Here is a 26,967-nt window from a genome sequence, read left to right on the forward strand (position 1 = left end):
AAAGTGGTTCCCAAATGCTCATTGGTGGATGGGCGGCAGCAGAATTGTCTGAATGTCTTTTGAAAAACACATATGCAAAACTCATATGCACGCATGTTTTCCTCTGAGAGTTTGATTTTCAGCAGGCTTGGGGTGGATTCCTACTTTTAAGAACTCCCCATGCCTATCCTAAGTGATTGTGACTCCCAGAAAGTGAATGCTGACAAATTGAACCTGTCAGCATGGACATTTACTTATGAAATAAATGGACATGTATTTCACAGTCTTTCTATGGACTCAAGGTGGTGCTGAATCCATGGGCTCACCTGGCCCCCCAACTTTCCGTGCAGAATCTGCCCATGTGCCTTAAATCCCCAAAGTCGCCTATCATGTGCCGCTGGAGCTCTTGATTGGCTGTGACTGATATGGGACTTTAAATTCTCACCAGGATGCAGCTGTACTGCCTTCTGAACCCTGCTGATATGTCCTCAACCAAGGGCTTGATTTTCTTCTGAAGAGCAGTGTTTTTTAAATTGTGGTTGAAATCTATTCGTGGGTTATAAAATCAGTTGTTGAGGATGCAACCATTTTGAATTAATTTTTAATTCAAAAAATTAAATATACTAGAAAAAATTTTTAATTCAAAAATAGACTAGAAAAAAATCAGAGTGCATCATGTATAGTAGGGATAAGTGTAGTCCTTTCTGTAAAGTTTGTTTTGAAGGGTATGTTGTGCATTGGGCTGCCGTGTGTTTTTTACTATGTTTCACGGTGAAACTGCTGACATCCCTGCAGTACAGTATAAATCAACAACGGCCCTAACTAACTTCAGGCAGCTGCCATCTCTGCTTGCAGAGGACGGATGGAAAAAGTCACCAGGGAGGGTAGACTGCTATATGCAGGTACTTCAGGGAGGCTACCTGGAAACTAATAGAAAACCAGTTTGTGGATGATTGCAGAGCCTGAGGAGAGAAATCAATCTCAGACAGTTTTATGGATGGCAGCCAACAGTCCACCACATGCAGCCCATCGCACCTGTCACCTGGGAAAAAGCAGGGAGTATCTGGGACTGACTCTGGCCAGGATTTGGTTTCCCTTTCCTTGAAATGGGGATAATCACCCTCTTGACTATTGCTGTTATGAGGAAGGCCAAATTAGGAGGAAAAAATTTCCCCAATTAGGGGAAAAAGGATGAACCACAAAGCTCAGGCCAGTAATGGCCTCTCTTGGTGGTTTGGGATGTGTGCTTTTATAGGCATTAAGGGAGAAAGAGAAATTCTGCACTCAAATCAAGTCTAGGCAATGTAGGTGTTGGAAAGAGATGTGTGTGAGCACAGATCCAGTCACCTGAAGGCAAGGAGCCTTTCTTCTTCCCCCTCTTGGCAGGCAACGTGGGCTCCCGGGCCCCAAGCAGGATCCCTGAGGGCTGATCTCTTAACACACGCGGATCTGACTTGGTGACCTAGAAGAGGATAGTCAGAGCCAATGGGTTGGGGGGACTAGCTTGGAGAGCATCTACTGTGTGCCACTCTCGGGTAACTGGAAATGTCTTCTGCCACTTTGTGAGGGGCTGGGGGCTGGGGAGTGGGAGCAGCGGGGGAGCACAGGGTGATAGACTGTTCCCAGGGCTGTTGATTTTGGAGGTGTCTAGGTACCCTCTCTTCTTAGTGGGAAAGGAAGAAAAAGAGAGAAGGGATGCTTTTGGAGGGGAACTCAAAAGTGGGGAGAAAAGAAGCCCCTAAAGAATATCACTAAAGGATCTGAAGTGAAAGATTCCAACGAAAAAAATGTCCCCTAATTCAAACAGTGCCACTAACAACAAAACCTGTCAAGTTGTCCAGAGAGGCTCTGGCTGTGTCTGTCACTTCCCTTTTTACAGCTCTCATGAAGTTAATGAATGAAAAATATTGGTAATGCAAAGATGAAAATTAATAAAAACAAAAGCATGCTTCATGTTGCAGGGTGACCACCTCTAATTCTCCAGTGACCCTGTGGCTGTCCCTGCAACATCCTTTGGCAACACCATGCTTTGAGAAGCTGTGGGGAAGGCTGGCCAGGGAGGGGACCCCACCCCCTCATTCTGCCAGCTGATGCCCCAGAGGGCAGCAGGGCTCCTGATTTACCCAGTGCTCTGGAGTGGCTGAGGTTGGGCCCTGGGGTTGGATGGTTCTCACCAAGAGGCAGGGGACATCTGCTCAGTGCTAAGCTCCGAGGCAGACCACAGAGAAGATAATGACTAGTTGAATCTTCACATACATTGTGCATGCCTTTTCTGAACTGAAAAAGAGAAACAAGCCAACACAAAAATATTGAAAAAGGAAAAAAAAAAAAAGGGAAGAAGAATCAAATGTATAGAAAATGCAAGGTCGGTAGAGCTGCCCAGGGCTTCATTCAGGCAAAGATCTTGAGAGTCTTGCCAGAGACCTGCTGAGTAAATCTAGCTCTGATTCCCTTGTCCCAGATTCCCTGCCCTCCTCCAACTGCATAACCAAGTCACCCCACCTCCCAACCTCCCATGAGCTATTCTGCTATTTTCTTCACCTTAGTTTTCTCACTATAACCCACACATGGCATAAGGTTGAACGAAGACGTTTATTTGTAAAACCAATTCTCAATGGAGGAGAGACTGTATCCATAGAAAGTAAACCAGCGATCATTCAGAGGGCCACATGCACACATTAGCGAAACCAAGGGAAAAACCAAAAAGACAGCACTGCTGCGGACGACCCGCGTGGCGACTAATCCTGCCAACAGAAAAGCAAAATGTCCTTTCCGCTTGAGAACACGGATGCACCAAGATGTCCTGTGAGAAGGCAATTCGGTCTGACATCCACGATGAAGTGATCAGGGAACAAGTAGGAGAGCGTTTTTTTTCTATTCCATGTGGCCTGCTTGCTTCCTGCAGAAACTGGCTGACAGCGTCTGTGGTCCTCCCCCCTCCAGTGGGAGGGAGGTGGTGTCAAATCCCTGGCCTTCTCACATGCCCATCCTTATGCTCTGAATGATCTGAAAGATAGCTGAAAGAGTAAAACGCAACAGCTCAGACACCAGACTGCACACAGCTGGAAACCCAGCCCATAGTGAGCCCGGCTTCTGCAGACCCCTGGGCCCTGACGTGTTAGCTCACAGCTGATTAGATATTTCCTAACAAGGAGTTAAGTTAACAAGAGGTCAGTGAACTTCTTTAAAAAGGCAGCCTCACTCAGTTGGCTGATGGATGCCTCAGGGATTTATAGATAACTCCTGCTAATTCTACCAGCAGTTAAGGCCAGAAATCCCTCAGGCACTGAGAAGAGATTTGGCCCCCTTCCCCAGCAAAGTTCTGGGGCTGCCTGGGAGAGGGATATGGGCTTTCGTGCAGAAACTGCACTCATTAAACAGGTCAGCGAGTCCGCCTTTTCGAAATGGCTGTGACCTGTAAAACAATCAGCCCTGTGCAGCGAAGGCAGACCAGGTGCTCCCAGCAGCCTATGGCGCCTGGCCTCTGGCTGCCCGAACCCTCCAGGCGTGTGTGTCTTCCGGCTGCTTGGAACTCTCTGAAAGGCAGCTGTCTCTCAGGGAGAGCAGTGCTGATTTATTCTGGGCTCAATCTTTAATAACTGGGGTTGCCAAGGGGGTGGGTAGCCTGTAAGCCCACAGAGAATCCTGGGGCCCTTGCCCATGTGGATTAGAGCTGGTTAGATAGCTTCAGCCTGGTTCCAGCTATTGGCTTTCAAATGTGTCCCAGGAGAGGAAGATCCTAACTTCTTTTTCACATCTTTCCCAGTGAGCAACCTTGGTCAGTGTTGACAAAAATAATGGTAATGATTAGAGTAACTACCATGTACTGATTTTTTTTTTTTTTTTTTTTTTTGAAGGAAGGTGGGTATCATGTCATCTAACCATGTGTAAACACAGAATAAACAGTGAGCTCTCAGGGGTCTTATATCTTCTCGCCTTTATAAAGTCATCCTGGAATACATCCAGGATCCACAATAAAACAGAGTTATCCAGACCCCTAGGAAACAAGGCATTGAGCGTTTCATCATCTGGCATCAGTGAGCACATCCTATGTGTCAGACACTGTGCTTCGAGGATACAAAGAGAAAGGACGCACAGAACCTTGGCGAATTGTTCTTGGACAGCTGGGTTTTTTTTTTTTTTTTTTTTTTTTGAGACGGAGTTTCGCTCTTGTTGCCCAGGCTGGAGTGCAATGGCGCGATCTCGGCTCATCGCAACCTCCGCCTCCTGGGTTCAGGCAATTCTCCTGCCTCAGCCTCCCGAGTAGCTGGGATTACAGGCACGTGCCACCATGCCCAGCTAACTTTTTGTATTTTTAGTAGAGACGGGGTTTCACCATGTTGACCAGGATGGTCTCGATCTGTCGACCTCGTGATCCACCCGCCTCGGCCTCCCAAAGTGCTGGGATTACAGGTTTGAGCCACCGCGCCCGGCATTGACAGCTGGGTTTTAAGGGTAGACAAACATGAATGCATTTTTTGGCCTTTTTCCTCCTAAGAAAACACTGTACCCATCATCACTACCTTTCTAAATTGGAAATACTAACATATTTCCTTTTTTTTTTTTTTTTTTTTTGAGACGGAGTTTCGCTCTTGTTACCCAGGCTGGAGTGCAATGGCGCGATCTCGGCTCACCGCAACCTCCGCTTCCTGGGTTCAGGCAATTCTCCTGCCTCAGCCTCCTGAGTAGCTGGGATTACAGGCATGCGCCACCATGCCCAGCTAATTTTTTGTATTTTTAGTAGAGACGGGGTTTCACCATGTCGACCAGAATGGTCTCGATCTCTCGACCTCGTGATCCACCCGCCTCGGCCTCCCAAAGTGCTGGGATTACAGGCTCGAGCTACCGTGCCCGGCACTAACATATTTCAATGCTAACTTTTCATGAGTGTTCAGTGTCACTATAATGAAAACCAGTAACGGATGAGACTGTGCTGTGTTCTGGCTATGGAGGAGGCCGCGCTCGAGCTGACACTGAAAGGCTTCTGGTAGGCTGCACTTCTGGGCTCTCATTTCTGCTTCTGATCATTTTCTGGGTTTCTTTCTCCTCGTCTCTGGCCATGTCTCTGGTATTACTACATCAATCTGCAGTGGGCCCTCTGCTATTACTTTTCTGCTGTAGACTAAGCTGAAAACAGATGCTGTTAGAATTATGTGTCAAATCAGAGTCAGTCGGCTCCATGTGAGTGTCAGGGACTTATCTGTGGATTTGGTGAAGGCGCTGGTTCAACAACTTGTGATATTTAATTCTGGATGTGCTCAGATGTTTTCTTAGCTCAGTTTGGGTTCCTGGATGGGTCCTGACAGGGCAGTTGCTAGATGGAAGAGAAAGTACCCTACAACAATTTATAAGCTTGCATAAATATCTGATGTTCCTTTCCTCCCCACCAAGGCTGACAAGGTGTAAAAATTAAATAAACATTCTGCATTCTGGCTCAACAGGAATGCCAGGAGGCAGCATTAGGAAAAAAATAATTACATCTACCATGCCTCTTGTTTTTGGGATCAGAGAACTATCACAAATCTTGACAAACAAGTTGACTTTAGAGCAGAAAGTTAGGATCAGATAAAATTGAGTTGAAAATCTGTTCTTTGCTGAACAGCTGTGTGACTGGACAAATAAAAACCTCTTTGAGGCTGCTTCCTGTTCTGTAAAATGAGGATGATGGCCCTTGCAGGGCTGTCATAGGGATTAAACCATATGACATATACGAAGGGTCCTCACACACGGGACTCCATGGCTGCTGGCCACTGCTATCATTGCTGTTACTATTACTACAGCGACTGCTGCTTCCCCACATCCAAGCATGCGGACCAGCGCTCAGCACTATCTGCCACCCACAAAGCTGTGAGCTTTGGGAAATTACTACACAGTTCTGAGCCCTGCTTTTCTCTACCTGTAAAACTGGATAAGAAGTACCTCAAAGGATGGCGAGGAATAAATACGATGACATAAGTATATGCTCAAAAATATTACTTTTCACTTACTCTTGCCCTTAGACAAAAAATTATCAGCAGGGTGTAAGTCAACAGATAGGAAACCATCTGTGTCTTAGTCCATGTACCACCCATATTAAGTTAATTTGTGACTTCAAAAGTTCTAGGTAATGATAAGAAACCATGCAGTTCTTTTTAAGGAACTGTTACAAATCTCTCTAAAGAATCTAAGACATAGTTTGCATGTCTCAGAACAGCAACACTTATATTAAAACAACCTATCTGGCCAGGCGCGGTGGCTCAGGCCTGTAATCCCAGCACTTTGGGAGGCTGAGGTGGGCAGATCACCTGAGATCAGGAGTTCGAGACCAACCTGACCAACATGGAGAAACCCCATCTCTACTAAAAATACAAGATTAGCCAGACATGGTGGTGCATGCCTATAAACCCAGCTACTCGGGAGGGTGAGGCAGGTGAATCACTTGAACCCAGGAGGCAGAGGTTTTGGTGAGCCAAGATAGCACCATTGCACTCCGGCCTGGGCAACAAGAGCAAAACTCCGTCTCAAACAACAACAATAACAACAAAAACTAAAAAACCAAAAAAACCCAACTTACATAGTTTTTTGAGTTTGCTTTAAAAACTGAGGATCATTTCTGACCATAATTGAATCCATCAATTAACATGTAAGAGTCCAATGGTCCTTAACATGTTCACAGATGAACCTTCTTGGAGATACTACTTTGAATAAAGTCTATTTTTAAGTTTGCCATTTACCTCCACAAGATAATAGAGAGATGGTTGTGTTTATTACTTCTTTTTCAGTTGTATCAATGTCTTTAAGAAAACTTACACATCTTATGCAAATTATATTAACTGTAATTCTGTTTGCCTGCCAATACTGACCTGGAGAGTAACCTCGACCTTCCAAATGCTGACTTTCTGAGGCAGCAAACGGGAAGGGAGCCAGCAGTGAGTTCAAAAGAGGGAAAGGAAGCGGGGAGTCTAGACCCTGACAAGTTAATAACTTAACAGTGGGTGAACAAAGCTGAGAAAACAGCAGAGCAGGCTGCAGGAGAGGAACTGTGGGCAGGCTAGACAGCAGGAAGGAGAGATGCCAAGAAAGGGAGGGACAGCAGGCATTCCAGGGCAGGCGATCAGGGCGTGGGCAGGTCACAGAGGTTCAGAAAAGTCCAGGCTAGAGAAGGAGCCACCAGACCCACGAAGCCTCTGAATCCTCCTACCTGTTACTTAGCCCTTGATAACCTTGGTTTATCCCATTTCTCTTTTTTCAGCCTCCCCCTTTCAACGAAGTCCTTAGGCTTTAACCTGCTGGGAGCACTCCCACTGCAAAATCAAACCAACCAGAGCTACCTGCCTGACTGCACATCCCCACCTCTGAAGAGCTGTCTACACTCACTTTCTGCCCTCCCTTACCTGCTATTCTCACCTCAGTCCACCTCATTCTAGCTTCTGCTCTCTTCCCTCCATGGACTATCTTTTGCTAAAGTCACAATGACCTTTTTTTTTTTTTTTTTTTTTTTTTTTTTTTTTGAGGCGGAGTTTCGCTCTTGTTGCCCAGGCTGGAGTGCAATGGCGCGATCTCGGCTCACCGCAACCTCCGCCTCCTGGGTTCAGGCAATTCTCCTGCCTCAGCCTCCTAAGTAGCTGGGATTACAGGCACACGCCACCATGCCCAGCTAATTTTTTGTATTTTTAGTAGAGACGGGGTTTCACCATGTTGACCAGGATGGTCTCGATCTCTTGACCTCGTGATCCACCCGCCTCGGCCTCCCAAAGTGCTGGGATTACAGGCTTGAGCCACCGCACCCGGCCCACAATGACCTTTGAGTCACTTAGTGTAACAGGCGTTCTTCCACCTTCTCTTGCCTTATCCCGACTCGCCCCCGCTGGGAACTTGCTCCTGGAAGCTCTCTTCCCTTGGCCTCTGTGAAACCATGATCTTCTAGGTTCTAGTTTTCCTCCTTCTCTTGGCTCTTTCCTCTAAGCTTACTTTAGAGGAAACAATCCACTTGACCATTAGACATGGGCGTTGACATTCTGCAATGAGCATTACTGGCTTTTTTCTCGTTACATTCCTTCTTCTTAGGCGATGCCTCCTGACCCACAGTTTGAATTGCCACCTAGCTGTTGATGATGCACAAATGTGTATCTCCAGCCCTGACTTCTCAGAGCTCCAGCACGCCTTCGACCATCTAGTTGATATCTACACCTGGGGGGCTCAGAGGTACCTCGGACTCAACAGGACCTTATTCATGATCTCATCCCATTGCTAAAACTGGCATCATTATCTACCATCTTGCATATAGACACAAAATACCACAGGCTTCCCTGACACCTCCGATGGATAACCAGTTCCTGTGGATTTTACCTGGAAATCTTGTGAGTATGCATCCTTCTTTCCATTCCTCAGAAACCACCATAGTCCAAGTTACCATCATCCTCCCCCAGACCCCAATGAGGCCCTCCCACGGCTCTACTCTTGCTCTTCTTCCATCCTTTCTCCATATTGTAGCTAGAATTATCCTTTCAACATAAACAAATAATGTATTGTCACTCCTGTGTTTACTGCACATCAAAAGCTTCCCATTGCCCAATCCCCAATGAGGCTACCATGACCCGCATGACTCCTGGCCCCTGTCCACTTGTCAGACTCGCCTTGTATGACTCTTCTCCTTGCTTGGGGTACTCCCTCATGTTTCTCAAAGCTCCATGCTCTCACCACATGGCTTTTACACATGCCGTTCTTTCTGTCTGAAATAATTCTATCCCACCCTATTCCCTAGTTTTCTTCATCACCTAAAAGTTAATGTCTTCAGAGAAGCCTTTTTTGGTCACTTGGAGCTGAGGTTCACGGACTTGAGCATGCATCACAGTCTTGTGGTGACAGGTTAAAACACAAATGCTAGACACCTTCCCCCCATACCCTGGAGATTCTAATCTGCTGGGTCTGGGATAAGGGACTGAGAATCTGTGTTTCTAACAAGTTCACTGTGGATGTTGAGATGCTGGTCCAGGGACCACACTTTGAGAACACCAGCCCTTTGCATTATGTGCTTTCATGGCCCCATGTGCCTCTCCTTTAAACAGTTTCATGGCTGAAATTGTCCAGTTTCATGGCTGAATTGAAAGTGTTTTGGTGTGATGACTTGATTAACTCATCTTTCTTTGCCATTAGACTATAAACTCCAGGATAACAGGGACCAGGTATGGCACAAAGTAGAACCTCTGTAAATGTGATTGAATTACTGAAAGGTGAATGATTGCAAAGAGCACAGAGGAAAATACATTTTAAAAACCTCAAGTGATTACTCTGCAAACCAAAAGAGTCGGTATCAAATGGCTGCCTTTAGATCCAAATGTCTCTAAAGCTCAGTCTTTGAAGGGGAAGTACAAGACCATAAGCTCCTAAAGGCCTGAGAAGGGGCCACCCCAACCCACTCTCACCCTGGGGACTGACCCTCCCCAGTTAAGAGGGAGTACCAGAAGGACACAGGGATGACATAACAAGTGGGTCCCACAGGAAACTGTCAGAAAGCTGGAACCTTGTCAGCCAACAGGAGGCTTCATAGAGCCGCTTTTATTGACAATAAATTGATGATGAAAGAAATCAAAGGAGTTGCTGAGAAGAGAGAATAAGAGAGACCAGAAGAAAGATATCCTTTAGGAGAAGAAGACAACCTAAAAATCACAGAATTTTGATTATTTTTCATTAAAGAAAACGAAAATGATCAAAGAGCTGATAGAAAGCGAAGTGCGGGCCTTCTGAGAAACAAGCTGAAATGTCAGGAGACAAGACATTGCAAGGCGGATCATTAAATTCCGTAAAAGAATCAGCACAAAGGGAGTCAAAAGCACGATACCATTTTCTGGTGGCTTCTCTAGAGATGGAGAAGAGGGAAAAAAGAGAGATGCCAAAGACAGGCGAGGGCAACAAGGCACTGTTAAAACTTAGATGTTATTAGCAAAGAATGTAAAGCGTTCTATCAGAAACCCGCTTTGAGAGAGCCTCTACACAATCCCAAATGCCCCAGGGCACAAGGGAGGCCATAGGTCACCTTGAGGGAGCGATGATCTGATGACATGTCTTCTCCAGGCTGTGCATCTCAGATCCCGAGGATGGAACTCCAGAGCAGATGAATGGCCTTAGTCTCTCCTCCAGGGCTGGCCAGTTCCACAAACATCCCACTTGCTGGTCGTGGGGGGTGACTCCCTCTGGATGTCACAGTTTTGAGAAAGTTCTGGCAATCTCCAGGACAGGCCAGTTTATGTGGTTGACCTGCAAATATGGTCAATTCAAGCCTTTCCTGGAGCAAGTGTCCAGGGGAGTGAGTGGGGGCACTGGTGGCCCAACCAAGAAGCAGCCTGTGGCTGGGTCAAGTCTTTCTCCATCTGGGAGCAAGGCCCAGGATGGCTGCACATCAGGAACCTCTGGAAAAGACACCTTTTCTGGCAGGAAAAACAGGGGATGTTTTAGCAGAAGCTTTTTTAACACATAGTCATATGCTAAAGGCCTAAATTGGTGGAAAACGTTTGCTCCCTAGAACTTTTAGGGAAACAGTAAGAGAGAGGGAACACAGAGTAATGGAAAACAGATGGGTTTTAAAGTCTGAGAGAACTAGGTTTGGGGACTAACTCTCTCACTTTTTAGCTATGGGACACTGGCCAATTTCCTCTATGAGCCTCAGTTTCGTGATCTGGAAAAGTAAGTGTAACGGCGTCTTTGCAGGGACTGTGTGACAGAGAAGATATATGTGTAGGGCCTGGCACTACAAGAAGTCAGTCCTCAAGAAATGGTAGCCAAAATAGTTGTACGAATAGATCTTGCTCACCCCCATGCGCTAGTTTATAGAGAATTCTTTCCAGACATAGAGAAGTCCAGCTATCCCTGCAGAGGTGACCCCACTGATTCTCTGGTTTACAAATCATATTCTCTACCAATCCGGGGAGGGGGGGCACTGGTCTCGGCTTAGACAGGTTCCTAAACATCTCAGTGCAGCGCTCACCCACTATAAGTCTTCTTACCATTACAAAGCAAAGCTACCAAAATGAGAAACATTTTATTTCTTCCCTCGTAAGCATTCAGAGCTTTGGTGAGGACCTTCCCAGGGAGATGGAGAGGTGGGAAGGCAGTGTGAGCAAAACCATAAACATAATTACAAGAACAGCAAACACTTATAAAGCCAATACTGTGACTCCACTGAACATTCCGCATGTATTGCCTCAGTTAATCCTCAGGACGAATAATCCTGAGGGTCCCAGGAGTTAGGAACCAGTACCATCCTCTTTTAGGAATGGAAGAACTTAAGCATCAGGTGGGTGTAAGTGTCTTAGACAAGGCTACATAGCTAGTAGGTGGCTTCAAATCCACCAAGTTTGGCCCTGAAGTTGCAGCTTTTAGCAACCATCTAATTTTCCCCCATGGAATGTGCACATGATAATGTGGTAGCTTTCACCTGATACACCCCAAAATACAGATCTTCCTCAAATTTTGTGTTCCTGAAAGATTTCAGAGAGCAGCTAACAGTTCACAAAGAAACGTTTCTTAGTTGTTGCAAAAGGTTCCATTCTGGCTCCTCAACCTTTGGTCTCAATGACAGTTTGCCACAAAACTGGTGGCCACATAGGGAGTGGGCAGAGAGGGCAGTGAAAAGAGTGGCTCTTTGGCTTCCCATATGTCCCTGGCATGTGTGTGACTTGTACTTTGCTTCATCCACAGCATCCTTAACAGAAGAGCGAGTCCTGGGGAAAGTTTGGGTGTGGCCTTTCCAGAAATGGAGAGGCCTCCAGCACATTCATACAGGGAGAAAGCTGGGCCATCCGAAACACAAGGCTGGGAGAACGAGAGAATTCAGGCTCTGCCAACGACATCTCAGATTATCACTTCTTCACATCTGTTCTGAAGAGGCTGTCCTGAAAAAGGACCTGTCTGTGACATGATCTCTCTCCCCGGCATACCACCCCCCAGCAGGCAGAGGCCCTGGAGAATGCGGAGGAAAGTACAGCCTGTTAACTGACAGAGGAAAGGAATGTCCCTGCCCAGAAACGGCAGAGGGACTCCAGAGGGACTCCCAACGGATGGTGCCTGATAAACCTCACAGGCTCTTTGTTGAAAGGCATTAACTCTGCAGTAAGAGAGGCCAGTTCTGGGGCCAGGCACAATTTCCTATTTGATGAGCAAAGAGGGTCCAGATGTGTGCTCCCTTCTGGGGATGAGAAAGTCATAATATCCAGCAACGTAGGGAGGTATGCTGTACACACACACACACACACACACACACACACAAGCATGCATATACATGCATATAACATACGCACATATGAACACACTAACACATACATACACATTCACAAATACATACACGGAAACGTAAACACACAAAAAACCCACGTATACAAACACACATGCAAATGCAAACAGAAGCATACACGCACAAGCTTCACTTCAACCAGAACAGCTGCTCTTTCATTTGTTTCCCTCTAAGATTTTAACAAAGTTCTGCAGCTTTAAAAAAAGACTGAAAACTAATAATCTAGATTTTTTTAAAACATATTTTTTTCTGATTATAAAAGTAATATATGCTCTTTGACAAACTTGGAAACTATAGGAAACAGTAAAGAAAATAACAGTCACTAGCTAATCCTGTTATTCTAGAAATTTCTCTTTGATGGGGGAAAAATGTTTGTCAGTTTCAAGAATAGCCAGGCTTTGGTCACCATTAAAATTCTCATAATCTCTAATTAGGAAACAAGCATCAGGGTTGGCCAATGAAAGAGAAATAAAATTGAAATTAGGAATACATGAGGGAGAACTAGTCTGAGGGAGGGAACTGGGGCATGGCTGGTATTTAAAAGTTTCCCTCTGAGAGTCAAAGGATGTTGGGAATTAGATGGTGACTCCATTGATGCTGCTTGAAACGATCATTGAGGCATTAGGACACAGAGAAATACAAGCACATTGCAAAGAGTGCCGTCTCAGATTGCTGCATCCTGTCAACGTAGGGTATTGCACCCAGAGCTCAGAAAAGGTAAATAATACTGTGAGACCGCAAGAAACATGTATAGGCTGACGCTAAACAAAATTATCAGAACGGGTAGCATATTAAGGAAAAGACCTCATTTCACCAAGTCCAGGAGGCATTCTGGTCAAAGAGGAAAGCTGGAATGCTGAAGACAGCTGTCTTGTGAATACTGGGGCAATCACCTTATAAAAAGTTTAGGCTAAGGATAGCAAAGGAGGACGTGGCCCTGCTAGCCATACCATGTTCAGGACAGACATTACCAATCGACTGCAGCCCACTTTCCCACTCAGCGCAGGTATAGCCTGAGAGTCCTTCTCAGTAAGGCTCATACAAGAGCTGGGGAAAAATGGGAAAGAAAACACCCGGGGCGAGGGCTCTGGACACAAACAGCAGTGACTAGGTCCATGAATGAGCTGAGGAAGCATGTCAAGTCTGCAAGTACCTTGAGAAGATAGCAGTTGACCTATCTGTGTGACAGTATCTTTGTGGGGAACAGTCTCAGACAGACATTTCAGCTAAGGCTCGCCTCTGAGTCTTGAGATAAAAGCAAGCATTCTTCAGAAGCTTTCAAACAGCTCTCCAAAGAGGCAGGTTTCAAAACCTGGGACTGGCAGAGCCAGGATGAGCTGCTTATCTGGAAAGAGGCCCCACTGCCTGCAGAAATAGAAGATAATGCTTTTATTAAAAGAGGAGAGAAAAAAAGGGCAAAGTCTCTTATGAGGGCACTGAGATCCTTTGGCCTCAGATGTGGATCTGGATCCTAGGAGATCAAAGTAGAGACAAATCCAGCCATTTAAACAGGCTCAAGCAAAACAAAATCCCAGGTTCAGGTTTGACAAGATGTTTCTGGCCTATTTGGGATACTATTCTAAGCAGACCCATAACAGGTATTGATTAAGAAATGAGTTTTTGATTTCTTACATAATCTATATATTCATAAGGCTGTCTGGGTACGGTGGCTCATGCCTGTAATCCCAGCACTTTGGGAGCCTGAAAAGGGCGGATCACTTGAAGCCAGGAGTTTGAGACCAGCCTCGACAACAGGGTAAAACCCTGTCTCTACTAAAATACAGAAATTAGCTGGGTGTGGTGGCACATGCCTGTAATCCCAGCTACTCGGGAGGCTGAGACAGGAGAATTGCTTAAACCGGGGAGGCAGAGGCTGCAGTGAGCTGAAATGGCACTACTGCACTCCAGCCTGGGCAACAGTGAGACTGTTTCAAAAAAAAAAAAAAAAAAAAAAAGCTGGTTATCAAATTAAACAGAATGAAACAGGATACAGCCCTGAGATGTTCTAATTGGATAATAGCATGTCCCAGAAGAATATACTGTTCCCAAAGCTTTTGTATCTCATAAAGATAACTTCTACAGCAAAAGACTGGTGGATTGCGGTTGCTTTAAGGCAATGAAACTCACATTGTTTTTTCCTGATATTCAACCTAAAGGACTAACTGCTGTTCATTGATTGTGGTCTGCAGGTTGGTGATCCTTCTCCCTGTGTGGGGAAGACTGGATGCTTTATCACGTGGGAAAACAGTCTCATGCACCTGAAGTGTCACCACTTAGGTCGCTCCCACTCATCCTCGGAGTGAAGAGGCAGGGCCCACGGCTTGCTGATAGATTAAGACCAATGTGAGAGCCTGAGTCTGCAACTGAATGTGCAGCCTGGAAGGATGAAAGGCGCGTGGAAGTTGAAGTGTCCCACAGTAAACCAATAGTCCCGTGGTGCCACTGTTTCCCATGAGGGCTATAAGGACACAGGTGGTGGTGACTGTAGCTGCAGGCTTTGAGCTTGCTATGGGCCTGCACTTAGATCCCTAGAGCCAAGGTGTCCTCGATGCCAGGACACCTTGGGAGGGCTGCTCATTGTCCCCATTTTCTTGATAAGGGAATCAATACCAAGAGTAAATACCTTGTCCAAGGTCATTCAGCTGACAAAAGTCAATCTAGGCTCTGAACTGACATCTGGCAGATTCTAAAACTATCCTCCCCTTGGTGGCCTCCTGTTTTATGAGTGCCAGTTGGTCAGTTTTCAAAGCAGTCCCTTGCCTAAGAGAACTTTTGCAATCATGGAAAATAGAAACTCGCTTATTCTGAAGAGTGTGTATTTAGATAACCTCCCCAAACTCCGTTTCTCCAGGGCAATGTATTAGAGATTATCACCAAGTGCCTAAGAAAGAACAGGGCTGGGCTGCGCTTGATCTGGGGGACGTGGGGCAGCCCCAGGAGATCAATTGCTACTATCTGGCTTTGCAGTAAGGGGTGGCATTCCCTGGGTGTGTGTTTATGCCAGGGGTCTCTGGGTGCCTGGACTGAGTCCCCCCACTACTCTCCAGTCCTCATTCCTTCCTTGTTACTATCTTACTTATTCATGGCAGGCATGAAAGGCCCATGTAGAGGAGGAGGAAGCCACAGGAGAGAAGCTGAGAAACAGGAGGCAAGTGATGGCAGTGACTCATGACTCCCTATAAGAAAGGGGTCCTGTAGACTTTTTACAGGCTTGTTAACCTGTTTTTTCGCATAAAATGGAGAAAGGGTGACCAATAAGTGAGCATATAAATGTCAACTTTTTTTTTTTAACCAGTTCTAACCCTTTCCCAGAAGACAGCCAGAAAAACAGATGAAATGTGCATTCGTTACTGTCTGCCTGACCTGAATATTTACTTACCCTAGGTACACTGGCACTATTTCTAAAAAGAGCACTTCGCCCAACCAATCATCAATGAGAAAAGTGGGTTAATAGAGTGAGGTAATGAAAGCAAGTGAGACTTTCAAGAGATTTCCATCAATGATCAACATCTTTATTAATATTAGATTATGCGCGTTTTTCTTTAGCATCTGTATAAAAACACACAAAATAAGAGTAACCAAGCACATGAATGCAAAGAAAGGCCATATGACCTCCAAGGTCCCACTGGAACTTGGTGAAGTGGAACTTGAGCCTGGCATAGGGGTGCATCTTGTTTAAAGGAGAGCTAGTAGAAAGGAACAGGAAAAGGGTCCATCTGTCTGCAGAGGTGTGGAGATCCTACAAGACACTCCAGTGCATCTGGCCTGAGTGCTGCAGGTCAGGGCAGGTGTGTGGGTGCAGGTGTGCATGCTGTAAACAGCCAGGCAGATGTGAGACGTAGGTGATTTTCCTATTTCAGATTGCAAAGCTGGAACAGAGGTGAGACAGACCACCAATGAGGACCTCAACTATCCTAGCACCTACCAGAAAGCTCATTACCTAAAGCAAAGCAGCTGACAAATGGGGCTAGACTTGAGGACTGCACATTCTTTTACATGCAGAGAAAAGGTGAGTAGGCACTCACGGCCTGTGACCTTAAAAAGGGAGACACTCAAGAGGCCATAGTTGGCTCTGCAAGATGAAATGAATCGTGACTAATCCTAGAGGTGGCAACAGGGACGGAGCTAAAGGAGCTATTGTGTTTCCCATGCATGTTCTGTTTAGAAAAGGACGTGTACAAAGATAGAAGGAAGGGCACAGTACCAAGGACAAGCTGAGAAGAGTGACACATTTCTGTGAGAACCGTGCCCGACTTGAGCTGAGGCTTGCAAAAAAAATTGCTAAAGTTGGCAAGAAAAAAAAGGGTGCTGGTGAATTATTTTTAGTTGTGATTAAAAGAGGGATAAGGCCCATTGCTTAGGGATCATGATGGCATGTTAACAGAGGACAGAGAAAGTAAGACGGCTCAACTCGTGTTCCACGTCTAACCTCTCCATAAAAGCAAAATGGCTTTATCACTAGAAAGCTTTACATCATCATCATTAAAAGATCCCTGGGCACTAAGGGCAGGAGCTATGGTATGGCAATAAGAGTGGGTCCTCTCAGGCCCTTCCATTCAGACCTCCAGGCTCTGCAGGTTCACATCCCATGGCCCTGCACAAACCTCCAGAGAGTCGCAGCTACCACACTTAATCCCTGGGACACCACTGGAGTCCGGGAGAGTTCCAAAAGATGCTTGTTAGCGAATGTCCCAATTTACCCAAGAGGGAAAGACACAGGTTCCTTAGTATGGGCTGGTAAGCCAGGCAAAAGTTTAGGTCATATAATGTTTTTTTAAGCCCTTCAAAAAGGAAGAGAAGGATTTTGAGAGTTGGCATGGATTTGAGAAAAATAAGCCAGGCCAATGACCCTACTGGCTTTTTTGCTTATAGGCTATCCTGGGGGGTAGACTGGAGAAAACCACAGTTACTGTGTGACTTGAAGCCTAGATATATCTTTATCTATTTAGACCCTTGGCAATACAGGTGGCATGGTCACTGGGCTCAGAGATGCCTGAGATTAGGCTTTGGGCATTCTGAGTACCTTACATTCTTGAGCCCAGCACACTCTCTGAAGCCACCCTGCCACCGCCACATAGTGTTCCCATGCAAAGTCACCTTCCTCTCACCCTTGGTCTGGCTGTTTGTTCTTCAAGACTCCGCTCAAACAGCACCCCCACTTGGAAACTTTCTCTTCTGCGGAGGATGATTTAGAAGTTCCTTATCGATGCTGGCCAAGCACCCTGTACATTCTGCTGTGCCTATCGCAGCATGCTTCCTCTGGGCCACAACTGCTGGCTTCCTTATCTGCCTCTCCCAATGCCTGCCAGCATCCAAACAGGACTGTATTTCCAAAGCCCGGCACAGCGCCAGGCACAGAAGGGACCCTCAAGACACGCTGATTGTCTCAATGAGTTTTGCTTAGAGGTTCAAAGTCAACCTGAAAGAGGTTGTCTCTAATTGTGTTCTGTGGGTTTCTTCAAGTCTAGACTTTTATCAGTGACTTGGAAGAATAATATACTTTCAGAGACCTCAACGCTGGGAAAAAAAGGATAAGTAGATCAGAGGCTCAAAGTTCAAGATCTGACAATCTGCAGATTGGTCATATAGCCTGAAAACTAACTTTTTGTGCAGGTTTATTATCTTGATTTTCCTGTGGCATGCTAAAGGCACAGTTTTATTTATTTGTTTGTTTTTATTTTGTTCTTGGTTGAAAACCAGAGACAGATCATCTGAGGCAATGCATCACAGATGAATATGTAGGTACTGATGGAAATGCTGCATTAATGTGTCATATTCATTGCGATTTTGCACAGTGCTTGGACTTACACATTACTAATGAAGGACAATACATGAATATATCATGTAATGTTACTGACCATATTGTATATTATAATTTAATATCAGTAAGCCATTTATTGTACACGTTCATCTATGTTTCTGAACTTTATGGACATTATATAAAAAGATAAAAGATAATCACCAATAAAATTTTAATAAAAGTAACCATTCTTCTTTGAGAATAGAAAAAGAAATAGTCATAAAGTTTTATATTAGGTCTCAAAAAAGGCCAAATAGATATCTACAGTATGAGAAATATCTAGCTGCATCCATCCATCCATCCATCCATCCATCCATTCATCCATTCATCCTGAGCACTAACTATATGCTAAATACTAAGCTAGGATCTACAATTTTAATGGAAAATAAACACTGCCTCCCCTGAGCTTATAACCTGCTGGAGGGAATGAACATAAGAAAGTAAATAACTGCAACTGCTGATGAGGGCCACGAGTAAAATAAAATAATGTGTGATAGAGACAGGAGATAATTTGGGGCAAAGAGGTATGTAGATGTGTTTCTGAGGCTTGCACGAAGTTTATGTGAGGAAGAGCTGGGTGGCACCTTGCTGGCCATCAGCTAGACACGAGTCAAGGATGTGCCGCAACTGTTAACAAGTAACTGCAAGCCTGGGTCATATTAATAGAGGCAGAGTGGTGAGCGAGCAAAATCAAGGGCAGTGACAATCCTGCTGCCTCTAACTGCCTCTGTGGTGATCACGCTGCTTCTAGTCCACCTTCTGCAGTTGCAAATGCTACACTTCTTTTTTTTGAGACTGATTTTCATTCTCGTTGCCCAGGATGGAGTGCAATGGTGCGATCTCGGCTCACTGCAACTTCCACCTCCCAGGTTCAAGCAATTCTCCTGCCTCAGCCTCCTGAGTAGCTGGGATTATAGGCATGCACCACCAAATACCATACTTTAAGAAAGTCATTGAGCAGATCCAGAACAGGAGTCTAGAAACCACATCTTAGGAGGCAAGGTGCACAGAACTAGGGAAGCTTAGTTTGCAGAAGGAGTCACCAGGCAGTCATCTTTAAAATATCTGATGATTCAAGGTGCTTAGAGGAGAACGAGTCCATTCTGTGTTATCCTAGGAGGAGGGACATTTCTAATAGAATTCCAGCTACACGGAAATGGAATAGGCTTTTTGAAGAAGTGACCACCCCATCCTCAGAAGTATTCAAACAGAGATTGAGTAAACAGTTGTTTAAAAGATGCTCTTAAGGATATTTCTTTGGGAATAGAGTAGAACTGTGTTTCTTTGGGTGGAAGATTTTTCTCATCTTGGAATGTCAAATCATCTTTAAAATATTTGAACCACAAGCAACAATAATGCCAATTACTTTGGATCCCTCCTTCTAAGAGTTTTTGCTTCTTTGGAAGAGTAGCCTCTTGAAGTTAAAAGGAACTGATCCATCTTAAAAATGCTCTTTTAAAATTTTCATGATTTTAGGTGTGAATGCATGATCCATCTTTAGTCATGGACTTCTCTTGTCATTGGAGCAGAGGCTGTCTTTCTGGGAGGCCTAAGCCTGAGCAGAAAGATATGGAAATCCTGCCTTCCTGCCCTCAGCAACAGTGAGATGATGGAGGGTGGGAATCCCGAACGGCATGCTGTGTAGTTAGAAGAAGTGACCTCCACTCACAAGGATTTCCGCGACCCAACATACGGGGACCAGGAACCACGTCAAGGATAGTTGAGCATGTAACTAGAAACAATAGCACAATGCTTCTGCTCATCTTCCCTGTGTGTGTGTGTGTGTGTGTGTGTACATGTATATCCACATGTGTGTAAGTAAAGCTCTCAACTGGCCACCTTACAGTATCAGGTGACCCATATTAAGGCGTGGATCAAAGGCTCAGCTGTATCTAGGAGTTCTGCAGAACCTTCTTATAAGGCATAAGGCCTCTCCCTTTCTCTGGAATGTGGGTTTATCACAGGAAGACAGGTGTTTCACCTTCTGTTCTAATGCCCTTTTAAGGCTATGTCTGCAAAGAAAGGCTTCACTGAACTTTACAGTGTATGTAGCCACATTAAGTGCTCAGTTAATCATTTTATGATTAGGATTTGATAGTGTATCAATTCTGTCTCTACCTATATTTGGAATAGAAACTAAATCAAAACCCATTAAGATTAAGGCTCAAGGCAGTGATAAACTTGAATCCCAGACCAATCTGTTTTTCATCTATTTACTTTGTGAAGAAAATGTGTGTTTTTCAAAGTCCATTGGAGAACACGGGATGTAAGTTCAGTGAAACACCCATACCTGAGCCACAGACAACAAAAACAAACAGTGCCAACAGCCATGGTCCCACAGGATATTTCTCCTCTTGCGGCCTCTAAAAGGGAATGGGAAAAAGAAAGATTAGCTTCATTGATTCAATAAACATTTATTTGAGTATCACTAGGCATTGTGCTAGGTGCTGGGGATTCTACTGTGAATGGGACAGACTTGGTCTCAATCCCTATTTATAGATGAATAAAGTCCATTAAGAGGATTGAGATAGGTTTGTAAAAATTCATCAATAACCTTATTAACATCCCTGTAACTCAGTGAACTTGGTGGTCTCTAATATTCTGGGGACAGATATGGTGTGAATACATAAACCAATATGGTGATTTAGGGACCAAAATGATATTAATAACTTTCCATCTGTTGAAGGTATGCTCTGTGCCAGGCACTATACTAGGCAGTCTGCATTCATTATTTCTGGTAAGTATTATTATTTCCATTTTGGAGTTGAGAAACTGAGGCTCAAACTTTGTTAACTTGAGCAAGAGCTGGGATTCAAATTTAGGTCTGCCTCATTACAAAGCCGGGTGTTTTCCATTAATAGATTCAATATTTTGTTTCTGCATCTGTGAATTCCAAGCAGGATCAGAGAGCACAGACATTTTCTCAAGATCTTTTATATACCCCTAAATTAGGAAGTCAGTACAGTGGAAATCCTTAGAACAATAGAAGCACCAAAGCAATTGTGAATGGTTATGAGCGAACCAGCAATTTTATAATAAAGCTCCTAGGCCTTAATGAAGCTTGCACTTGGGAGAGGTCTCTGAATTCTCTGGGAAGCAGAAGGGAACTCTCAAACCTGTGTGAATAAAGCCTTACAGACCTCCTGCTCTTTTCAGACCAAAAGCGCGAACATGATAACATCTTCCCTCCATAACATCTCTAGGTAGTGCAGGTAGGGCTTGGGCCTTAAACCCAAATCAATCAGAACAACAAATTTTTTCTGAGAGATGCATCAGAAAAAAAGTGAATTTCTCAAATAGAAAAGGAGAGTGAAAAAAAAAAAACCCAAAGAACTCTAATTATTTTCTGATTAGTTTGAAAAGTAGGCTGCATTCAATATAAGTTGAAAAAATTCACATGCAACACACACAAAGAAAAACATGTTGGTAGACTGGAATGTTCACAAATATTGATTGTGGTTGAAATCACAAAACCCAATTCCAGATTTCAATTAAATGTTGTTGACATTTAAAAATTATATTCAACATTGTAAAATATGGGCTAAAAAGTATGTTCATATCCATACAAGTATGACAGCTTGACATTCAGAATGAAGGTATGTAATAATGTTTCAAAAAAAACGAGTGGTTCTATAATCAAGGATGTAAGTTTTTGAATTGTTGAACAAGTTTTAGTAATGTTTCTAACAAAAACTTCTTTAAAAAGGATAATCTTCCCTTGATTTTAAAACTGAGATAATAAACCGTAGCTGCTTTCCTAGAAAAACGTATCGTAAATTAAAACTGCAAAACCTATGATGTATTGTATTTATATGTAAAATTAAGTTCTGGGCTCATGTAAATAAAAATTGGCTTCTCATTTAAAAAAGGAATCATAGATAAGGCAACAGTTCTTTAGTTTTGCAGCTTACCAAAACTCCCTCCTCTTTGACCTCACTTGGGTCCACTTGTCACTTGTATGGCCATGTACTTTTTCATGATAGCATCTGTCACAGTTTGTAGGTCTATATTTATTCCTGTGATAATGTGTTTAATATCTGTCTCTCTATGAGACTGTAGACCCCACAAGGACAGGGACTATGTCTTGCTCAAGTACCAATGTATAGAAATGCCTGGCACAGAACTTAAACACAGGAGATAATAAACGTTCATCGAAGAACAAATAAACATACAAGTTTCATTAAATAAGTTTTTTTAGGTTAGACAGAGTAAACAGGTTCTAGGAAGGATATTGTCTTTTTATTAATACTTCCTAATTGGTGTAAGATTGTCCCTGTATCTCTCCTACATGAGAAATATGAGTTAAAGTGTCAATGGCACATAGACTTTGACTAAGGATTAAGACATTCACTTCTCTGTCCTTCACTACGCCTGTATCTACCACCACTTACATGCTGACAAGTCATGCTACAAAGGAATCGGTGGCTACTCTTGATCAAACGAGGACAAAATTAGTCTTAAATAATTGCATAAGATAACTGTGCCATTTTTTGGCCTTTAAGGCCAGGCCAAGTTCAGATAAAGTAAACAACACCTATAAAGCTACCTGAACAAAGTGTGACAAAGTGTGACATTCACCCTTCCCCACCCTCTTCCGCTACCTTCCCAGGAACTTGTCACAGTTGCCCAGAAACTAGTTCTGTTGCTGTTTGGCCACTAATGCTATATAAAAAAATTCATTTTATCTGTATTTCCAGCAAAGCTAGTAAGTGAATTCAGGAGCCTGTAAATGAATTATTTGCCCAGGACAGATACCGAATGGAGTCCTTTAATTTTCATATGCAGAAAAACAGGTGATTAGCACTCAGAGCTTAAAGCATACAACACAAAAACCTTTTGGATGACATTTTCCAGGGAATCAACATTATCTGGGGACTCTGGCTGATCATAGTACCCACATATCTCTTTTTGACAGCTTGGGTGACTACTTTTTAGAAGGGGTGCCCAGCACAATCCCATGAGACAATTCACATAAACCTGACTCTATGGCTGGAAAAGGTGGGGAGAACTGGTAGCAATTCTGCAAATGACATGGTTTACTCCAAACATGAGTTTGCTACTTTTTGAGGCTCCAAAAATGTCAGGGAATAGCTTTTCCTCTGATTAAGATACCGATAGGGTAACTCAGACCTCTGAAATTTAAATTCCCCCTTCATTCTGGAGAAGTTACTACTGTATAATCACAAAATGATGATTCAGTTTCTCTGGGCTTTTTTCTTTCTTTCTTTCTTTTTTTTTTTTTTAGATGGGAGTTTCGCTCTGTCACCCAGGCTGGAGTGTGGTGGCACAATTTCAGCTGACTACAACCTCCACCTCCCAGGTTCAAGTGATTCTCATGCTTCAGCCTCCCAAGTAGCTGGGATTATAGGCAGCTGCCACCAGATCCAGCTGATTTTTCTATCTTTAGTAGAGACAGGGTTTCACCATGTTGGCCAGGCTGGTTTCTAACTCCCGACCTCAGGTGATCCACTCGCCTCGGCCTCCCAAAGTGCTGGAATTACAGGCATGAGCCACCAAGCCCAGCCTCGTTTCTTGGGTTAGTCTGTTATCTGGGGGAATAATATTAATTTATTCCTAAGTGATTAATCATAAAATACTGAAGCATCTGCATACAATTAAAGGAGCTTATTTCTGAACAATTAGTCTGAATTTTCAGGTGGAATATATACATATGTTCCCATTTAATGAATTTCATCCTGAATAGTGATCTTCTGCAAGTTATTTTTAACAAAGTATAAGTATATTTGACTTGTAATTGAGAAAATAAGATTTAGGATTTATCAAGCTTCTCTTTGAAACAAAATTTCATTTTTCTATTGGATAATGATCTATTTACAATAAAGTTAACCAAAATTCCCCCCCAAACCAGTGCAAAGCGTACATTTATTGTGGCTTGGTCTGGAAACATATCATTACAAATTTAGCTGGGCCATTCAAAAACTCTCATAGTGCAAGGCATGGGGGTCATCCTATGACATATCAGAACATGTTAAAATGCACTCATACTGCACGTTAAATACAATTTAAATGTAACTCTGAACATTGAGTTGAATGGTAGGTGACCGGTACCTTTTCTAGATATTTAAACAGTTTTCCCAAATTTTCCATTTTCTTCTCTTATTTTGGAGCCAATAATTTTTGTTTTGGGTCCCAAATATTTTCTAGTCTTCTTGAAGAACGTGAGGTGGCAGACACTGAGTCTACAGAGCCCAATGGATAAAACAGCCTTGCAAATTAGTTCCTGTTTTCTTCTTACTTTTGCAATCAGATAAGTTGTCCACTGAGATCTGACATCTGAACTCTGGTTTTTTAGTTAATGCAAAAGAGCCACATGACTAGCTATTTTTCACTGTGTCAGTTAGCAGGTCTGATACCTTGAGAAGGAAGAATTGATCTCTTAGGGATATAAAACGCTGCATGCCCTAACATCAATTATAAGTTGTTTCTCAATATCAATTTGGGCAGCTTGGTTTGTTTTTTTTTTCCTGAGTAAAAATATCTAGGGAAAATAAATCGATGTGACAAAATGGTTCCACTTTGATGGCATCTGGCATTTTGCTGCCCGAATCACAACTAAGTGATCTAATTCCTAAATGAGAGAATTTTAAGGATTACTTAAGCCTAGAGCTGTGTATAAAGCTCTGAGTAGAGTTGAGTTTGATCCTAGAGTTTCTCTGCCATAATACTGCTTGGTTTTGCAAGAATTTTGGTGTGATGATTATAGAGCTAGCTTTTTACTTAATCAAACCAGTATAATTTATTTGGCTAAAAGGAATTGCTTCATAAAGTCTGTAAGCTTTCCCAGCCAAACTTCAAGCTTCAGCTAGATTTCCACTTAACTGTATGGGATAACAGACCCCTGGCACCTTTGCTCATACACTTGGAGACCAACTTTGCCAAACTACCCATGCGACTCATGTCTCTGAATGTCCAGTCACAGGCCAACATTTTCTGTTGAAGATAATCTGCTTTGCTAAAAGAAACCCCTGAGTGTAAGGCACAGGTTTTACTTAAAAGTCCAGTTACAAAGTTTCAATTTACAGTTCTAGGGACTCCAACGCCTGGCCATAAACTGGTTTCTAAAGTTACACCATCAGAATGAGTCTGAATTCACAGAGTGGAAAGAACAGCAATGCTGCCCTTAGACTTTAGCCTAGGGACTGAGGGAGGTCTCACTGGAAGAGAGAGGTTAAAGAGAAAAAGGAGGCTCGAGGGAATGTGGGCCCAAATATCACTTCCTACTTTGAGTCCTTTCAACATCTCCAGGGAAACCCTCACAAAGGGGCTGGAAAGTAAACCCGATCCTGGTGCAAGTCTGTTGGGGAGGGAAGACGGGGGGAGTCTGGGAGGAGGAGACGACAAGTGGCCTCCATTTAGCCATTGATTCATTCATTCAGTCATTCAATAAACGTTCTAGAACATACTAGGTTCCAGGCTTTGTGTCATGTAGTTGACTTAACTGGCCCCTAAGGATGAGACGTTCCATCTTTCCCTGGGACAAGGCCCAGCTGTCTCACGGGGCAAGGGGGGGCTCCTCTGTGTCTCCCCGGTAGCCCAGGCGGCCACTCCCAGAGGGGCCACGACCAACCAGGGCCCTCTCCGCCCACGAGGACGACAAGCGGACCGCGCCGCCCTGAGCCCAGCTCTCAGCCCCCACTCTGCAGGACCCCGCAGAAGGGGCGGGCCGGGAGCCGGGAGGCCGGACCCTGCGCCGCTACCGCCCAGCCCGGTCCCGCCCCCACCCCCGCCCCACGCCGCCCAGCTGCCCGGGTGTCCTGCTGGGCCCGGCCGGGTTCGCCCTCGCCTTACCAGGGTTTTGGCTACGTTCCCCCTCTGGGTGATGTTTTTGCTGTGCTTCTCGTTAGCCATCCGGATCCGCTGTTTGGCCACCATGGCTTGGCGCTCTGAAATGCTCCCACCTGCAAGGATCCCCCCGCGTTAGCCCCTGCGACAGGGCCGAGCGCGTCCCGCCAAAGCCCCCGCGGCCCGCCCGGGCACTGCAGGTGGCAAGGCGCGGCCCCGAGCCCCGCGCGCCCGGCTCCCCGAGCCCCTGCGAGCCGGCTCCAGAGAGAGGCCGCAGCCCGGACGGAAGTAATCTCTCATCTCAGGAAACCCTCTCCGACTTCCTCGCCATCCTTCCGGTCCCCGCAGCTACCTACCCCGCGCGGCCACCGAGGCAGGCGCGGCCGCGCGTCCTCCCGCGCCGGGCGGTCGGAGCGCAGCGCGCAGAGCCGGGCCCCGGTCGTGTCGCCGTCCTGCGGCCGAACGCGGCGGGGCCGAAGGTTCGGGCGACCGCGGCGTTTGTGAGCGCGTCGGGGACGGGGCTGCGGCTCCTCCTGAGCCTGTGGGCCAGGGACCCACCCCAGGTCCGGGGAAGGGATCGGGGCGGCCGCGCCTCAGGCCAGGCCGCGCGGTCTCCCCTGAACCGCCGCCCCCTGGACGACGGCTGGACCCAAGGCGGCGGGCAGGGTCCTCGGAAGACAAGTAGAAAGGCCAGGGCTGGGCCCGCGCTGCTGGGGGTTGGTCCACCAAACGAGCCTCCTCTTTAGGGAACTGGGGAAGGGCCCTGCGCTGGGAGACCCCACGGCAGAACCTTTCGCCAGGGCTGCAAGGAGCGCCACTTTGTAAAATCGAAAAGAGACACGAAGCGGGTTCTCCGGAGGGTTGGGGACCCGGGCCATGAGGACAGAGTTGGGACAGGCCTTTTTGCCTTGGTCATTGTAGGGGTTACGTCGGAGGATGGGCCAGCGACAGAGCGGAGCATGCAGGAAAGAGGAAGAGGCCTTGGACCTGCAGCCCAGGTCGGATTTGGTGGTTACTGCCTAAATCCGAAGCTTTGGCCTGCCTTGACTCCCCACCCACCCAGGGCAGCTTGGACCTCTCTCTAGCCACCCTTGTCCCGAGGGGTCTGAGTGTCTCC

The 26,967-nt window shown here is 45.1% G+C and overlaps 1 protein-coding gene across 2 annotated transcripts; it reads right to left on the bottom strand.

Annotated features, from left to right (window-relative positions):
- Positions 1 to 2,552: 2,552 nt before the first annotated feature.
- SERP2 (stress associated endoplasmic reticulum protein family member 2) lies at positions 2,553 to 26,513 on the bottom strand. 2 transcript variants are annotated; one of them, XM_039473268.2, is made up of 4 exons: positions 26,207 to 26,316; positions 25,857 to 25,966; positions 20,338 to 20,410; positions 2,553 to 2,996 (listed from the first exon to the last, which is right to left on the bottom strand). In XM_039473268.2, the coding sequence occupies exons 2-4, from the start codon at positions 25,938 to 25,940 to the stop codon at positions 2,956 to 2,958; spliced, it is 198 nt and encodes a 65-aa protein (XP_039329202.1). In that variant the 5' UTR covers positions 25,941 to 25,966; positions 26,207 to 26,316; the 3' UTR covers positions 2,553 to 2,955. The 2 variants fall into 2 exon arrangements, with proteins under 2 accessions (XP_039329202.1, XP_074243846.1); XM_074387745.1 differs by lacking the exon at positions 2,553 to 2,996 and adding an exon at positions 7,709 to 10,385 and having other exon boundaries at positions 26,207 to 26,513.
- Between the last annotated feature and the right edge of the window lie 454 nt (positions 26,514 to 26,967).

The sequence above is a fragment of the Saimiri boliviensis genome, chromosome 16, assembly GCF_048565385.1.
Source record: "Saimiri boliviensis isolate mSaiBol1 chromosome 16, mSaiBol1.pri, whole genome shotgun sequence".
NCBI lineage: Eukaryota > Metazoa > Chordata > Mammalia > Primates > Cebidae > Saimiri > Saimiri boliviensis.